Source organism: Aotus nancymaae, unplaced genomic scaffold (genome assembly GCF_030222135.1).
Source record: "Aotus nancymaae isolate 86718 unplaced genomic scaffold, 86718_ANA_hifiasm-v0.15.2.pri h1tg000033l, whole genome shotgun sequence".
Lineage (NCBI taxonomy): Eukaryota > Metazoa > Chordata > Mammalia > Primates > Aotidae > Aotus > Aotus nancymaae.
In genome coordinates this window covers 62,093,701-62,113,114 of record NW_026988447.1, presented here as the reverse complement: position 1 = coordinate 62,113,114, position 19,414 = coordinate 62,093,701, and the positions used below count along the sequence as shown (strand labels likewise).

The 19,414-nt window shown below is 35.9% G+C and overlaps 1 protein-coding gene across 1 annotated transcript in view; it reads right to left on the bottom strand.

The window, feature by feature from the left end:
* SLC9B1 (solute carrier family 9 member B1) overlaps window positions 1-19,414 on the bottom strand; it is a 106,632-nt gene that overhangs the window by 60,679 nt on the left and 26,539 nt on the right. The window contains exon 4 of the mRNA XM_064384051.1: window positions 18,408-18,549. Within this exon, the coding sequence (XP_064240121.1) occupies window positions 18,408-18,549 (142 nt within the window). The remainder of the gene's footprint in view (window positions 1-18,407; window positions 18,550-19,414) is intronic.

Below are 19,414 nucleotides of genomic sequence, written 5' to 3'. Positions count from 1 at the left end.
AGCCTGGGAAACTCAGGGAGATGCTATCTCTACAAAAAATTTAAAAAATTATCCAGGTATGGTGACATGTGCCTGTAGTCCCAGCTACTCAGTAGGCTGAAGCAAGAGGATCACTTGAGCCCAGGAAATCAAGGCTGCAGTGAGTTGTGATGGTGCCACTGTACTTCAGCCTGGGCAACACAGTGAGACCCTGCCTCCAAAAAGAAAGAAAGAAAAAAAGAAAGAAATATGGAAGTAGAATTGATAGGGCTTATAAACAAACTGAATGACAGCATGAGAACAAAAGGCCAAGTCAATGATGCTTATGAGCTCTCTAGGTATAACTGAGATAACAATATAACTTTTAAAAGAAAGAAAGAAAGAAAGAAAAAATAGGAGGAGCAGAGTTTTTTAGTGGAAAATGAAAATACTTTTGACTACACTGAGTGTGAGGAATCTTAACAAAATAATTTACAAACAGGATTCTGATTAAATTATTTATTCTTATGCTTACAGTTGAAGGTAAATATTTTGTTTAAGCTCCCTAGCAAATAGAACTATATAGGTTTCAATAAATGTTTGCTGAGTAAATGACATTTTGATGTATCTAAATTAATGTTACTTCAGGAGAGCACCTAAACACCAATGTCGAGAACTTTTTTGGGAATACTTCAATTATGAACTTTTAGAACACTAATAGAATTTTTTTTCTAACAATCAAAAAAATTTCTTGTCCCTAATAATCCTTTTCAAAGTGCCATTCTCAGAGCCCCAGCCGGGCAAATTATATGCCTAAGCAATGAGTATGGAACAGCTAGAGATTTAAAAAAATATAGTCTATGAGAAGTTACAAATTTTTAAAAACATATTCTCATCTTTAGGATAATACTACAAAAGTTTTCTAAAATGAATGCTCTAAAACTTTTTAGTTGTTCTCTAGTATTTATTGATATGGTTAGCTTTCTGATTTCTCAATTTACAGTACATGGTTATACTCATTATTAAAAGCTTTTAAAATATGATTCTGTGAAAGGTGTTACAGAGAGCAATTACAAAAACAGTTCTACAAGGTAAAAACCACTGAGCAAACATACTTAATTGAATGCAAGACTTCTTAGGGGAATATTAAAAGCACTATAATGTGAAACTGTAGGTGGAAACCCTTCCCAAGTTCATTGATGTTTGAGACAAAAGTTTTCAACTCTTTTCATTTCCTATTTGCTCTTTGCTAAGATTGAAATAGTAAGCAGCTAATCTGATTGGTGATAACCTCATAGTTACTGAGCCATATCCTAGAACCAGTAGGTAGGATTCTTTTGCCTCAAAAGTGAGAAATCTATTCCTCTCTCCATTTTGCATTGTGTGGAAAAAACTCTCCCCTTTTCATTTTTATTCTCAGTGGTTAACACATGTGGATCAGGACTCCGTTAAAAGCAGGGCTAGCAGTCCATTTCTCTTCTCCGCCCTCTAGTGAACTCCAGTCTGCTCGTGATAGTGTTTTCAAGGCAAGTTATTCCTCATAGTTAACTGGGTACTCAAAGTCTTCTCTGAAGGATCAACTTTCCCAACAGCCAGGAGACACGATCTATGGAGAAGCCTTATCTTTACTCCAGTTTTCCAAGGAGGTCTTTACTCGGGGGAAGTACTGACCCTCTACTAATGAAACTAAGTTGATCTCCATTTGGCTCCTTAGTGTCTGTTGTCTACTGACTAAGGAATGGGGATAGTATTATATTTTTAACGGGTTTTATTTTTTAGAGCAGTTTTAGGCTCATAGCAAAATTGAGCAGAGATTACAGAGATATCTCAAAAATCCCTGCTCCCAACAACCTACAGAATTGGAGAAAATTTTTGCAATCTATCCATCTGACAAAGGTCTAATATCCAGAATCTACAAGGAACTTAAATAAATTTACAAGAAAAAAACAAACAACCCCATTAAAAAGTGGGCAAAAACCATGAACAGACACTTCACAAAAGAAGACATTCATGCAGCTCGCAAACATATGAAAAAAAGCTCAACATCACTGTTTATTAGAGAAATGCAAATCAAAACTACAATGAGATGCCATCTTATGCCAGTCAGAACGGTGATTATTAAAAAGTCAAAAAAACCAACAGAGGTTGGTGAGGTTGCAGAGAAAAAGGAACGCTTTTACACTGCTAGTGGGAATGTAAATTACTTCAACCATTGTGGAAGACAGTGTGGCAATTCCTTAAAGATCTAGGAGCAAAAATACCATTTGACCAAGCAATCCCATTACTGGATATATACCCAAAGGAATATAAATTATTCTATTATAAGATGCATGCACATGTCTGTCCACTGCAGTACTATTCACAATAGCAAATACATGGAATCAAGGTAAATGCCCATCAATGATAGACTGGATAAAGAAAATGTGGTACATACACACTATGGAATATTATGCAGCCATAAAAAGGAATTAGATCATATCCTTTGCAGGGATATGGATGGAGCTGGAAGCTATTATCTTCAGCAAACTAATGCAGAAACAGAAAACCAAACATCACGTTTTCACTTATAAGTGAGAGCTGAACGATAAGAACACATGGACACGTGGGGGGAACAACACACACTGGGGCTTGTTGGGGGAGTCAGAGGACAAAGAACATCAGGAAGAATAGCTAATAGATGCTGGGCTTAATAGCTAGGTGATAGAATGATGTGTGCAGCAAACCACTATGGCACACATTTACCCATGTAACAAACCTGCACATCCTGCACATGTACCTCAGAACTTAAAAGCTTATGGGAAAAAAAATCCCTGCTCCCACACACTTTCTCTACTACCAACATCCCACACCAGAGCGGTCCATTTGTTAGAATTGATAAGCCTATATTAACACATCATAATAACCCAAAGTTTAGAGTTTACATTAGGTTCACTCTTGGGTTTGTATGATCTATGGCTTTTAAAAAATGTATAATGACATGTTTCCACTACTATAATATTGCTTAGAATAGTTTCACTGCCCTAAAAATTCTCTAGGCTCTGCTTACTCATCCCTCCCTCCTCTCAATCCCTGACAACCACTGATCTTTGTACTATGCCAATAGTTTTACCCTTTTTAGAATGTCATATAATTGGAATCACACAGAATGTAGCTATTTCAGATTGGCTTCTTTCACGTAGCAACATGCATTTAAGTTTTCTCCATGTTGTTTCATGGCTTGATAGTTCACTTCTTTTTAGTGTTCAATAATATTCCACTTTATGGATATACCACAGTTTGTTTATTCACTCACCTAATGGAAGACATTTTGATTGCTTCTAAATTTTGACAATTATAAATAAGATTGTCATAAACATCCATGTTTATGTAGGTTTTGTGTAGACTGAAGTTTTCAGTTTATTTGGGTAAATATCAAGGAGTGTAATTGTAATTGCTGGATTGTATGGTAAGAGTGTTTATTTTTGTAAGAAACTGCCAAACTATCTTCCAAAGGGGCTGTACAGTTTGTACAACTCCCATCAGCAATGAATGAAAGTTCCTGTTGCTCCATATTCTTGCCAAGATTTTGTGGTGTCAGTGTTTTAGATTATGGCCATTCTAATAGGTGTGTAGTGGTCTTTCATTGTGGTTTCAATTTGCAGTTACCTAATGACCTATGATGTTGAGCATCTTTTCAGAAGCTTACTTGCCATCATCTGTATATCTTATTTCATGAGGTTCCTGTTACAGTGTTGTGTTTATTTTTTAATCTGGTTGTTTGTTTTCTTTTTGGTGAGGTTTAAGAGTTCTTTTTATATTTTAGATAACAGTCTTTATAAAAAATGTCCTTTGCAAATATTTCTTCCAATCTGTTGCTTGTCTTTTGATTCTCTTGAGAGTGTATTCCACAGAGCACAGATTTTTTTTTCTTTCTCTTTCACAGAAGGGAACAGCATGGAAGAACATAGATTTTAATGTTAAGGAAATCCAGTTTATCTATTATTTCTTTCATGGAGTGTGCCTTTGATGTTGTATCTAAAAACTCATTACCATACCCAAGGTCATCTAGATTTCCTATGTTACCATCTACATTTATAGTTCTATGCTTTATATTCAAGACTATGATGCATTTTGAGGTAATTTTGTGGAAAGTTTTAAGATCTATGTATAAATTCCTTTTTTTTTTTTGCATGCATGTAGATCTCCATTTGTTTTAGCATCATGTTTAGTTGAAAAGATTATGTTTGCTTCATTGTATTGCCTTTACTCTTTTGTCAAAGATCAGTTGACAATATTTTTGTGGGTCTATTTCTGGTCTCTATTCTGTTTGATTGATCTCTTTGTCTAGTCTTTCACCAATACCACATTGTCCTGATTATTGTAGCTTTATATTAAGTCTTAAAGTTGGGTAATGTCAGTTCTCTGATTTTATTTCTCTCTTTCAATGTCGAGTTGGCTTTTCTGGTCTTTTGCCTGCCTAAACAAATTTTAAAATAAATTTGTTCATATCCACAAAATAACTTTCAGGAATTTTGATTGGGATTGCATTGAATCAAGTTCTTATATAGTATATAAGAAAGCCTATAAGAAAGTTCTTATAGACTTTATATACTTTAAAGAAAGTTCTTTAAGAAAGTTCTTATAGACTTTATATACTTCAAAGAAAGAAAGTACTTATATAAACAAAGTACCAACTGGGCCTGGTACTTTCTGTTTTGGAAAGAAATATTGATTCAATTTCTTTAATAATTATAGGCCTATTCATATTATCCATTTCTTCTTGTGAGTTTTGGAAGATTATGTCTTTCAAGGAATTGGTCCTTTTTATCTAGGTTATTGAATTTGTGGGCCTAGAGTTGTTCATAGTATTCCTTTATTATCATTTAATGCCCATGGGATCTGTAGTAATGGCTTCTCTTTTATTTCTGATATATTGACATCTGACAATACTAGTCTTTCATGAACATAAAATATTTCTCAATTTATTTAGTTCTTTTATTTATTTCATCAGACTTTGATAGTATTACTCAAAGATCTTACATATATTTTTGTTAGACATATATCTAAGATTTTAATTTTTGTGGTGCTAATGTAAATGTTGTTTTTTATTTCAAATTCCATTTGTTCACTGTGGCACATAGGAAAGCAGTTGACTTTTGCATATTAATCTTGTATCCTGCAACCATACTCAGTAGTTGTTGTAGGAGTTTTTTCACATGATTCTTTGAGAATTTTTACATAAACAATCGTTGTATCTGTATACTAAAACAAATTTATTTCTTCCTTCCTAACTTGTATGCCTTTTATTTACTTTCCTTGTCATACTTCATTAGTTGGACTTCCAGTACAATGTTGAAAAGAAGTGGTAAGAGGAGGCATCCATACCTTGATTCTGATCTTAGAATAAAAGCTTCTAGTTTTTCACCAAAAGTACAATGTTAGTTGTAGGACTTTAGTAGATAGTTTTTATTCAGTTGAGGAAGTTTCCTCTTTATTCTAGCTTGCTGATAGTTTTTTTTTTAAATCATGATTGGGTGTTGGATTTTTTCAGATACCTTTCTGCATCTACTGAAATTATCATGTGATTTTTCTTCCTTAGCCTGTTGATATGATGGATTACACTATTCGATTTTTGAATGATGAACTAATCTTGTATATCTGGGATAAATCCCACTTGGGTCATGGTCATGATGTATCCTTTTTATATGCTGTTTAATTCAATCTGTTACTATTTTGTTAAGAATTTTTGCATCTATGTCCATGAGAGATATTGGTCTGTAGACAATGGTTCAATAATATGCCAGATTTTGATATTAGGAATGCTGACCTTATAGAATAAGTTGGAAAGTATTCCTCCTGCTTATGTCTTCTAGAAATAGCTGGAGAAAATTATTATAATTTCATCCTTAAATGTTTGGTAGAATTCATCAGTGAATCCACCTGGGCCTGGTACTTTCTGTTTTGGAAAGAAACACTGATTCAACTTCTTTAATAGAATAGGCCCATTTCTTCTTGAGAGTTTTGGCAGATTGTGTCTTTCAAGGAATTGGTCCTTTTTATCTAGGTTATTGAATTTGTGGCCCTAGAGTTGTTCATAGTATTCCTTTATTATCTGTTTAATGCCCATGGGATCTGTATTAATGTCTTCTCTTTTATTTCGGATATAAGTAACGTATGTCTTCTCTAATTTTTTTTCTTAGTTTGGCTAAAGGTTTATCAATTGTATTGATCTTTTCAAAGAACTAGGTTTTGTTTTATTGAATTTGTTGATTTCCTGTTTTTAATTGTATTGATTTCTGCTCTAAATTACATTACTTTTTTTCTTCTGCTTATTTTGAATTCAATTTGCTTTTTTTTTTCTAGCTTCCTAAGGTGGAAGCTTAATTTATTCATTTTAGATCTTTCTTTTTTTCTATTAAGAAATATTATCAAATGCTATAAATTTCCTTCTATGCATTGCTTTTGCTGCATCCCATAAATTTTGTTAAGTAGTATTTTCATTTTGTTCAAAATATTTGTATTTTTTATTATTTTATTGAGACAGAGTCTCACTCTCACCCATGCTGAAATACAGTGGTGTGATCTTGGCTCACTATAGCCTCTGCCTCCTGGGGTAAGCAATCTTCCCACCTCAGCCTGCCAAGTAGCTGAGGCTAAAGGCATGCATCACCACACTCAGCTAATTTTTGTATTTCTTTGTAGAGACAGGGCTTCACCATACTGCCCAGGCTAGTCTCAAACTCTTGAGCTCAAGCAATCTGTCTGCCTTGGCCTCCCAAAGTACTGGGATTACAGGTATGAGCCACCAGATCTGGCTGTTCAAAGTATTTTTACATTTCTCGTGAGAGTTCTTTGATTTGGTGTTACTTAGAAATGTGTTGTTTAATCTTTAAGTATTCTGGGATGTTCAAGTTGTTTCTCTGTTACTGATTTTTAGTTAAAATTAATTGTGGTCTGTGTGGTCAATCATTGAGCACAGATTGCATTTTTTAAAAATTTATTAAGGTGTGTTTTATGGCTCAGGATAAAGTCTATCTTGGTGAATGTTCCATATTAGCTGGAGCAGAATTTATATTTTGCTCTTTTTGGATGGAGTAGTCTATAAATGTCAATTATATTCAGTTGACTGATGATGTGTTGAGTTTAACTTTGTCTTTATTGAATTTTTGCCTGCTGTCTCTGTCCATTTTTGATAGATGGGTACTAAAATTCCAACTGGAAAAATAAAATTTATTTGTTTTTCCTTATAGTTATAGTTTTTGACTCATGTGTTCTTTTTTTTAAGAAATAGGGTCTGGCTATGTTTCCCAGGCTGGCCTGCTGGGCTTAAGCAATCCTCCTATTTAGCCTCCAGAGTAGCTGGGACTACAGATGCATACCAATGAGCCCGGCTTGACTCATGTATTTTAATGTTCTTCTGTTAGGCACAAATACATTAAGGATTGCCATGTCTTTTTGGATAATTAACTCTTTTATTATTATGTAATACTCCACTTTATCCCTGATAACATTCATTGGTCAGAAGTCTGCTATCTGAAATTAATATAGCTAATTTATCTTTCTTTTACTTAGTGTTAGAATGGTACATCATTCTCCATCTCTTTCCTTAATCAACATGTGTCTTGTAAGAACACATAATTGGGTCTTATTTTTTTTACCCACTCTAGCAATCTCTGTATTTTACATAGTGTATTTAGACCATTGACATTTAAAGTGATTATTGATATATTTGGGTAATAAAAATCATGCCTGTTGCTGTTTGCTATTCATTGCCTTCTTCTTTGTTCCTACTTTTGTCTTCCATTCTTTTCCTGCCTTTTGTGATTTTAATTGAGCATTTTATATAATTCAGTTTTCTGTTAGCATATTGATTATACTTCTTTATATATTTTTGTAATGGTTGCCTAAGAGTTTACAACATGCATTTACAACTAATACAAATCCACTTTCTTTTCTTTTCTCCTTCCTTCGCCCAGGATGGAGTGCAGTGGTGTGATCTTGGTTCACTGCAACCTCTGTCTCCTGGGTTGAAGTGATTCTCCTGCCTCAGCCTCCTGAGTAACTGGGATTACAGGCACCTGCAGCTATGTCCAGCTAACTTTTTGTATTTTTAGTAGAGACAGGGTTTCACCATGTTGGTCAGGCTGGTCTTGAACTCCTGACCTCAAGTGATATGCCCATCTCAGCCTCCCAAAGTGCTGGGATTACAGCTGAGCCACCATGGCAGGCCAAAGTCCACTTTCAAATAATACTGTATTGCTTTATATGTAGAGCAAACACTTTATATTTCTAATTTCTCCCTCCCATTTCTTGTATTATTGCTCTTATTCATTTTCCTTACATATAAGCTATAATCATAAATACATTATTGCTATTACTAATTTGAACAAACTGTTATCAAAGAAACTAAGAATGAAAAAACATTTTTCCTTTGTGTATTTCCTTTCAAATATTCTTTTTTTACGTAGATGTGAGTTTCTGATCTGTATAATTTTCCTTCTCTCTGAACACCATCTTTTAACATCTCTTGCAAACCAAGTCAAATGGCACAAAAGTTCCTCAGTTTTTGTTTATCTGTGAAAGTCATTCTTTCTCCTTCATTTTTGAAGGACAGTTTCACAGGATACAGAATCCTAAGGCTGGTGTTTTTTGTTTTGTTTTTCTTTCTCTCTTTCAACATCTTAAATATTTCATGCCACTCTATTCCTGCTTCCATGGTTTCTGAGGAGAAGTTGGATATAATTCTTACCTTTGCTCCTTTATAGGTAGTTTTTCCTCTGTCTTCTTTCAAAATTTTTTATCTTTGACTTTCTGAAGTTTGAATATGATATGCCTAGGTATAGTTTGTTTGGACATTTACCTTGTTTGGTTTTCTCTGAGCTTCCAGAATCTGTGACTTGGTGCTTGATATTCATTCACAGAAATTCCTAGTCATTATGGCTTTAAATATGTCCTCTGTTCCTTTCTGTCTTTCTTTTCCTTTTGGTATTCCTATTTCATGCATGTTACAACTTTTGTAGTGACCCCACAATTCTTAGATATTCTGTTCCATTTTTGTTCAGTGTTTTTTTCTCTTTGCTTTTCAGTTTCAGAAGTTTCTACTGGCATATTCTCAAGCTCAAAGATTCTTTCTCAGCTTTGTCCAGCTTACTAATAAGCCCATCAAAGGCATTCTTCATTTGTTACAGTGTTTTTGATATCTGGCAGTTCTTTCTTATTCTTTCTTATAATGTTCATCCTGTTTATAATACTCATCTGTTCTTACATGTCTTTTTTTTTTTTCCATTAGCAATCTTAACATATTTAACATAATTATTTTAAATTCACTGTCTGATAATTCCAACATACCCTCCATATATGATTGGTTCTGATGTTTGCTCCATTTCTTTAAATTGTGGAGTTTTTTTGCCTTTTAATACACCTTGTAAATTTTAGTTGAAAGATGAACATGATGTACTGAGTAAAAGGACCTGTGATAAGACTTTAGTAATGTGGTGATAAGATGTGTGTATGCTGGGGGTGGGAAGAATGTTCTATAGTTCTATCACTAGATTTCAGTCTTTTAGTAGGCCTGTGTCTCTGAGCTGTAAATGTCAAAAATGCTTTTGCTTTTTTCCACTCCCTGTGTTGATGCAGGATGGTTAGAGGGGGCTAGAGTTGGATATTTCCCTTCAACTATGTGGAAGGCTAGAGGAGGCTGAACAGAATTTCTCCATTAAAATCTTACTATCAGTTTTATGAAAAGTAAGCAGTCTTGGAAATTTAGTTGAAAAATAATATTCCAGAGACTTCCAGTTTCCAGTTCTACATGAAAGGATATTAGAATATTAGAAGTCATCACTCTGACCTAAAAAAATTAAAAAGTGGAAGAAACTGAAAAATCAACAACTCTTCCTAGATCCATCAGACCTAAGTTGGTTAGGCCCTGATAAAAACCTGTATAAGTTAGGCTCTGATAAAAATGTTTTTATTTATTTATTTATTTAATTTTTAAGGGAAGATCATGTAAGAAGAATGGAATGCCAAGGTATACTTCACAATGGTTACCCTCTCCCTTCCTTGATGCTTTCCCTCTCTCTTCCTGCTAGTTGGCTGCAGAAGGTTAAACTTACAGTGTGGGCCTCTCCCATCCCATAATTGGGCCCCTCCTGGAGTTTTTAACTCTTGACTTTTCCATACAGAGCTTCAGCCAAGTTTTAAATTACAATTCAGGTTTTTGTACCCTGCTCCTAGTTCCCAAAGAGGTTTTGTTCCTGTAAGTTATCATTCTCTGAATCTGTCTAATCACTCCTATTTCTGGGCAGCAGTTTGCCCTGTGACTTACTTCTGTGATGGATTTAATAAGTGCTGTTAATTTCTCAGTTTCTTCAGCTTTTTATTTGTTTTAGGACAGAGTGATGATTTCTAATTTCCTTACATGTAAAACTCAAAACTGGAAGTCTCTGGGATATTATTTTAGAACCTCAAATTTCCAAGATTGCTAGCTTCATAAAACTGATAATAAGATTTTAATGCAGAAATTGTCCCCAAGATTACTTAAAAATCATAGTTGGACATATAAGAAAACTTTATTTTAAGATAAAAGCCTCATAAAAACATATTACTATCTTTGTTAAAAGTAGGCTCAGAAGAAACAAAAAGGAATAACAGCTTAAGCTCTAAACCTCCTATCCTAGAATATCCATTTATTTGAGTTGAAGCAAGCCATTCTCCAAATAAGGTATGTAAACAGTATGATTAAATGTGATGAGACTGATTTCTGTGTGCATTTGAGAGTTTAGATTTCTTATTTAAATTTAATTTGTACACACTGTGGTATTGGTGAATTCACTATTATTTATAGAAAAACATGTTGGTCTATTTCCTTTTATTACCCAAATTATGTGCAGTTTTAAGAAATTATTGGAGATAAGCAGGGGAAGATCCAAGATGGCCAAATAGGAACAGTTCCGGAGTGCAGTTCCCAGTGAGGGTGAGTGCTCACTGCATTTCCAAACAAGTTTTCACTACCCACAGACCAGGAGATTCCTGGGCTGAAAAGTGCCATGAGTTTTAAGCATGGCAGTTTCAGCTGGTGTCAGGTTGGTGCACAGAAACTCACACAAGTCTGGGCGGCCATTTTGACTGGTGCCTGGAACACCTGGAAGACAGAGCCACCCATTCAACTGAAATGGAGGGGTCTGAGACAGGGAGCCAGGCAATCCGGCTTGGCAGTTACCACCCTCACAAAACAAGCAATCTGAAATGCTCTGGACTCAGAGTTTTGCAGCAAGTGCAGCTGGACACAGGAAGGTCCAGCCCAGTGGGGGGAAGGGTGTCCCGCACTACCGAGACAGTCCGCCACTACTGAGGCAGTTCACATAGCAGATGGGCAGAGCCTGTGGCAGCTCAGCAACCTACTGGCAGACTGTGACTAGACTACTCTGTGTGGGGCAGGGTATCCGTGAAAAAAGGCAGCAGCATGTCAGGAACTTATAAATAAAGCTGGCCTTCCTAGGACAGAGCACCTGGGAAAAGAGGCGGTTATGAGTTCAGTTACAGCAGACTTAAAGGTCTGTACAGAACAATGGAGCTCCCAGCACAGCACTTAAGCTCCTATAAGGGACAGACTGTCTCCTCAAGTAGCTCCCCAACCCCTGTATACCCAAAAGACACCTGATAAAGGAGAGCTCAGGCCAACATCTGGTAGGTACCCTTCTGGGATGAGGATAGCAGAGGAAGAAACTAGCAGCAACTCTTGCTGTTCTGTAGCCCCCGCAGGTGATCCCCAGGTGAGCTGGGACTAGAGTGGACCTCCAGCAGTCCTGCAACAGACAGGCCTGACTATAAGGAGGAAAACTAAGAAATAAAAAGAAATAACATCATCATCAACAAAAAGGACGTCCACTCAGAGACCACATCTGAAAGTCACAACCTCAAAGACCACAGGTAGAAAAAGCCACTAAGATGGGAAGAAACCAGTGCAAAAAGGATGAAAACACCAAAAACCAGAATGCCTCTCCTCCTCCAAGGGATCACAACTCCTCACCAGCTAGGGATCAAAGATGGGTGGAGAATGAATCTGATGAATTGACAGAAACAGGCTTCAGAAGGTGGGTAATAACAAACTTCTCAGAGCTAAAAGAACATGTGCTAACCCAATGCAAAGAAACTAAGAACCTAGAAAAAAGGTTAGATGAGATGCTAATTAGAATAAACAGCTTAGAGAAGAATATAAACGACTTGATGGAGCTGAAAAACACAGCACAAGTATTTCACAAAGCCTACACAAGTTTCCAATAGCCGAATCAACCAAGCAGAGGAAAGGATATCAGAGATTGAAGATCAACTCAATGAAATGAAATGAGAAGGCAATAATAGAGAAAAAAGAGTGAAAAGAATGAACAAAGCCTCCAAGAAATATGGGATTATGTGAAAAGAACTAATCTACATTTGATAGGTGTACCTCAATGTGACAGAGAGAATGAATCCAAGCTGGAAAACGCTCTTCAGGATATTATCTAGGAGAACTTCCCCAACCTAGCAAGCCAGGCCACCATTCAAGTCCAGGAAATACAGAGAACACCACAAAAATATTCCTCAAGAAGAGCAACCCCAAGGCACATAATCGTCAGATTCACCAGGGTTGAAATGAAGGAAAAATTGCTAAGGGCAGTTAGAGAGAAAGGTTGGGCTACCTACAAAGGGAAGCCCATCAGACTCACAGCAGATCTCTCAGCAGAAACCCTACAGCCAGAAGAGAGTGGGGGCCAATATTCAACATCCTTAAAGAAAAGAACTTTCAACCTAGAATTTCATATCCAGCCAAACTAAGCTTCATACGTGAAGGAGAAATAAAATCCTTTATGGACAAGCAATTGCTCAGAGATTTCATCACCACCAGACCTGCCTTACAAGAGCTCCTGAAAGAAGCACTAAACAAGGAAAGGAACAACCAGTACCAGCCACTCCAAAAATAGACCAACTGGTAAAGACCATCAACAAAATGAAGAAAATGCATCAACTAATGGGCAAAACAACCAGCTAGCATCAAAATGGTAGGATCAAATTCACACATAACAATATTAACCTTAAATGTAAATGGGCTAAATGCCCCAATCAAAAGACACAGACTGGCAAATTGGATAAAAAGTCAAGAACCATTGGTGTGCTGTATTCAGGAAACTCATCTCATGTGCAAGGATATGCATAAGCTAAAAATAAAGGGACAGAGGAAGAATTATAAAGCAAATGGATAGCAAACAAAAGCAGGAGTTTCAATCCTGTCTCTGATAAAATGGACTTTAAACCAACAAAGATCAAAAGAGACAAAGAAGGACATTACATAATGGTAAAAGTATCAATGCATAAAGAAGAGTTAACGACCCTAAATATATACGCACCCAATACAGGAGCACCCAGGTACATAAAGCAAGTTCTTAATGACCTACAAAGAGACTTAGACTCCCACACAATAATAGTGGGAGACTTTGACACTTCACTGTCAACATTAGACAGATCAATGAGACAGAAAATTAACAAGGATATCCAGGACTTGAACTCAGACATGGACCAAGGGGACCTAATAGACATCTACAGAAATCTCCACCCCAAATCCACAGAATATACATTCTTCTCAGCACCACATCGCACCTACTCTAAAATTGACCACATAATTGGAAGTAAATTACTCCTCGGCAAATGCAAAAGAATGGAAATCAGAACAGTCTCTCAGACCACAGTGCGATCAAATTAGAACTCAGAATTAAGAAACTAACTCAGAACCACAAAACTTCATGGAAACTGAACAACTGGCTCCTGAATGTCGGCTGGATAACAATGAAATGAAGGCAGAAATAAAAATGTTCTTTGAAACCAATGAGAATGAAGACACAACATACCAGGATCTCTGGGATACATTTAAAGCAGTGTCTAGAGGGAAATTTACAGCAATAAACGCCCACGAAAGAAGCAAGGAAAGATCTAAAATCAACATCCCATCATCAAAATTGAAAGAGCTAGAGGAGCAAGATTAAAAAAAAACTCAAAAGCTAGCAGAAGACAAGAAATAACTAAGATCAGAGCAGAACTGAAGGAGATAGAGAAACAAAAAACCCTTCAAAAAAATCAATAAATCCAGGAGCTGGTTTTTTGAAAAGATCAACAAAATAGACAGACTGCTAGCCAGATTAATAAAAAAGAAAAGGGAGAAGAATCAAATGATGCAATAAAAAATGAGAAGGGGATATCACCACTGACTTCACAGAAATACAAACTACAATCAGAAATTACTACAAAGAACTCTATGCACATAAACCAGTAAGCCTGGAAGAAATGGATAAATTCCTGGACACTTGCACCCTCCCAAGCCTAAACCAGGAAGAAGGTGAAACCTTGAACAGACCAGTAACAAGGGCTGAAGTTGGGGCGACAATTAATAGCCTACCAACCAAAAAAAGTCCAGGTCCAGATGGGTTCACAGCTGAATTCTACCAGACATACAAAGAGGAGCTGGTACCATTCCTTCTGAAACTATTCCAAATAATACAAAAAGAGGGAATCCTTCTCAAATCATTTTATGAGACCAACATCATCCTGATACCAAAACCCGGCAGAGACTCAACAACGAAAATAAAACTTCAGGCCAATATGTATGATGAACATAGATGCAAAAATCTTCAATAAAATACTGGCAAACTGATTGCAATGGCACATAAAAAGCTGATCAACTAGGCTTCATCCAGGGAATGCAAGGCTGGTTCAACATACGCAAGCCTATAAATGTAATCCACTACATAAACAGAACCAAAGACAAAAACCATATGATTATCTCAACAGATGCAGAAAAGACCTTCGACAAAATTCAACAGCCTTTTATGCTAAAAGCTCTCAATAAGTTAGGTATTGAAGGAACATATCTCAAAATAATAAAAGCTATTTATGACAAACCTACAGCCAATATCATACTGAATGGGCAAAAACTGGAAGCATTCCCTTTGAAATCTGGCACTGGACAAGGATGCCCTCTGTCACCACTCCTATTCAATATAGTATTGGAAGTTCTAGCAAGAACAATTAGGCAAGAAAAAGAAATAAAGGGTATTCAATTAGGAAAGGAGAAACTCAAATTGTCTCTATTTGCAGAACACATGATAGTACATTTAGGAGAACCTATCATCTCAGCCCAAAATCTCCTTAAACTGAGAAGCAACTTCAGCAAAGTCTCAGGATAGAAAATCAATGCGTAGAAATCACAAGCATTTCTATACACCAATAACAGACTAACAGAGAGCCAAATTATGAGCGAACTCTCATTCACAATTGCTACAAAGAGAATAAAATACCAAGGAATACAACTAACAAAGGATATAAAGGACCTCTTCAAGGAGAACTGCACACCACTGCTCAACGAAATAAGAGAGGACACAAACACATGGAGAAACATCCCATGCTTATGGTTAGGAAGAATCAATATCCTCAAAATGGCCATACTGCCCAAAGTAATTTATAGATTCAACGCTAACCCCATCAAGCTACCAATGACCTTCTTCACAGAACTGGAAAAAACTACCTTAAACTTCATATGGAACCAAAAGAGAGACTGAATAGCCAAGACAATCCTAAACAAAAAGAATGAAGCTGGAGGCATCATGCTACCTGATTTCAAACTATACTACAAGGCTACAGTAATCAAAACAGCATGGTACTGGTACCAAAATAGAGATATAGACCAATGGAACAGAACAGAGGCCTTGGAGGCAACGCCACACATCTACAACCATCTGATCTTTGACACACCTGACAAAAACAAGCAATGGAGAAGGGATTCCGTTTAATAAATGGTGTTCAGAAAACTGGCTAGCAGTGTGCAGAACACAGAAACTTGACCCTTTCCTGACACCTTACACTAAAATTCACTCCAGATGGATTAAAGACTTAAACAAAAGACCTAACACCATAAAAATCCTAGAAGAATCCCTAGGAAAAACCATTCAGGACATAGGCATAGGCAAGGACTTCATGACTAAAACATCAAAAGCATTGGCATCAAAAGCGAAAATAGACAAATGGGACCTAATTAAATTCCAGAGCTTCTGTACAGCAAAAGAAACAATCATTACAGTGAACCAGCAACCAACAGAATGGGGAAAAATTTTTGCAATCTCCCTATCTGACAAAGGGCTAATATCCAGAATCTACAAAGAACTAAAACAGATTTACAAGTAAAAAACAAACAAACCCATTCAAAATTGGGAGAAGGATATGAACAGACACTTTACAAAAGAAGACATATATGAGGCCAACAAACATGAAAAAATGCTCATTGTCACTGGTCATTAGAGAAATGCAAATCAAAAAAGCACTGAGATACTACCTCATGCCAGTTAGAATGGCAATCATTAAAAAATCTGGAGACAACAGATGCTGGAGAGGATGTGAAGAAACAGGAACACTTTTATACTGTTGGGGTAGTGTAAAGTAGTTTAACCATTGTGGAAGACTGTGTGGTGCTTCCTCAAGGACCTAGAAATAGAAATTCCATTTGACCCAGAAATCCCATTACTGGGTATATATCCAAAGGATTATAAATCATTATATTATAAAGACACATGCACACGTATGTTCATCAAGGCACTGTTTACAATTGCAAAGACCTGGAACCAACCTAAATGCACATCGACGATAGATTGGACAGGGAAAATGAGGCACATATACATCATGGAATACTAAGCAGCCATCAAAAACGATGAGTTCATGTCCTTTGTAGGGACATGGATGAATCTGGAAACCATCATTCTCAGCAAACTGACACAAGAACAGAAAATCAAACACCGCATGTTCTCACTCATAGATGGGTGTTGAACAATGAGAACACATATAAACAGGGAGGCGAGCATCACACATTGGGATCTGTTGAGGGGGCAAGGGAGGGACAGAAGGGGGATGGGGAGGTTGGGGAGGGATAACATGGGGAGAAATGCCAGATGTAGGTGATGGGGGGATGGAGGCAGCAAACCACATTGCCATGTGTGTACCTATGCAACAATCCTGCATAATCTGCACATGTACCCCAGAACCTAAATTACAATAATAAAAAAATTACAAAAAAAAGAAATTATCTGCTTACAGATAGTTGTATATTACTTACTCCATGATGTGACAGAGTGGGATTCCTAACATTGACATCTTCTAAGCATACCCAGAGAGATTCTATACTTTTTGTATAAAGGAGACAGCGAGTATGTAGGGAGTTGGGAGAGGGAGAGGGAGAGAGGGAGAGGGAGGGAGAGAGAGAGAGAGAGAGGGAGGGAGGGAGGGAGGGAGGGGGGAGAGAGAGAGAGAGAGAGGGAGAGAGAGAGAGAGAGAGAGAGAGATTGATTTTAAAAAAGAGAGTGCAAGAATAGGCACCCCCAAATAGAAACAAAGAAAATCTCCTTTTCCTATAAATGTCTCCCAAACTGAAAATCAAAAATGAAAGAAAGCAAAGGGGGAAAGGAGTTATATTATCTAAGCCTAAAGTTTTAGTGCTGATGTTCTAGAACTCCTCAACTAGTTCCTGAGCAAATTGTAGTCCACACTCAGTGTATAATGCTTGGTAATGAATACATGTTCCTCTCTGCTGCAGGCCCTGGCCCTACTTAACAACTTCTCTGTAGAAATTGCCTTCTAAATAGACCAGGTCATGGGAACATATTTACAAAGGAGTCCAATCACTTACACTGGCAGATGAGGACTATTCAAGTTCACAGAAAATTTTGATCAATATATTCAATATTTGAATATATTGATGAAAATTTAAAAGCAACCTTTACTAATGAAAAAAAAATCAATGAATAAAATTTGCTTTCAAAAGTTTAAAGTTACCAAGCAGCAAATAAGAAAATAAAAATTTAAAACTTCAGTTACTTATCCTTTATCATTTTCAATGAATTTTTTGTTTTCTATAGCGAACAAAATTCTGTATGCTTCTGGAAGCCAAAATCTCTTTCTCTTATAGGTTTAATAAAACAGAATACTTAAAAACACACACATACACAAGAAAACCTCTTTATAAGTATTTGTTGATGACAATATGCTTTAAAATTTTAGTGGAAAATCAAGTGTCACTCAACTTTTCACAAGGTTGTAGTTGTTTTAAAACTTAGGGCCCAATTTTAATAAGAAACATAATATTTCCAAGATTATAATATTCTTTCTAGCTAACTTAAAACTAAATGTCAAAGTAGGTTTTAAATAAAACCGTTTAATTAATGCCCAAAGAATTAACATAAAAGGTATGACAAATATTAAAACATACACCTCTTAGGCAATATTTTTCTTCTGTTTTTGTCTGAAAGATTCAAGAAAATATTTCCTTTTTGTTCACATATTGCCTGTAACAGAGCTGATCATCTTAATATTGATTAAGTAGTGTCTTATTGTCTTGTGTTTTAATATTTATCAACCATACTTCTCATTTTCTCTTCATTTACATTTCCTATTTCACATACCATTTGTAATAATTACATTCAACACTCCTCTTAGTGGACAAGAAATGTATGTCTTCTTTTTTGTCTGTGGTTTTGTTTCTTCTGTATCTGATATGACAGTTTTAGTTTCTCCATGTGCAATACTATTAGGATCAATGAGACTCTGAAGTAAAACAAGAAAATCTTTTAGGAATTATACTTTTTGTATAATTTTATGAATGTACTAAACCACCAAATTTTAGAATTAAATTTATATTATTACTGTCAACGTGAGGAATCACATATAGAAAAGAAGATTCATGCTCCATATCAGTAGGTATTTGGGAATGCAACACCAGTGTATTTTGCAAGGTACCTTGATTTAACCTTTTATAGACTTGAGTCCCCACCATTTTCAATCATCATTTGTGTATACCAAATAAAGGTGCCATAATTATCTGGGCATAATAATGACAAGTGTCCATCCTCTGTATACATCCCAAAGATTATTCACCGAAACTCTTGTGAAATAAAAATACAACTTAATTGGAAAGGAGGAGAAATATAATTTTATTTGGATTCGTTTGAAAATTTTATATAAATGAAAGAAAAATGAGAAAAACATAAGTCAAGCCTTCAAAATTCAGGCATGCTTCCACTAATATTTATAGATAACATATCAGATAGCGCAAGGGTATACCTTAATCTCCTAGGCCTTTTAATGCTAGTCTAATTATAAAACTGCTGATTTGGAAAAAAAAAAAAAAAAAAGGAATCTTTGGTTTGTAAGAACATCGAGAAACTTCTTGCAGTGCAAAAAAAAAAAAAAAAAAAAAGGAAACAAAGTAAACTGATAACAACAAAACACCAGAGTAGAGTTAACTCTGCAATATAAATCTCCAAATTTGTCTTATGGTTGTCATGGGTGGGTGGGTATTAGTGTGTATGTATCAGCAATTTGAGTGAATACTTGGAGTGAGTGAAAGAGGAAACATCACATCATCACAGGAAACAGTAAAAATGCTAGACTGCATAGACACACTGAGGAA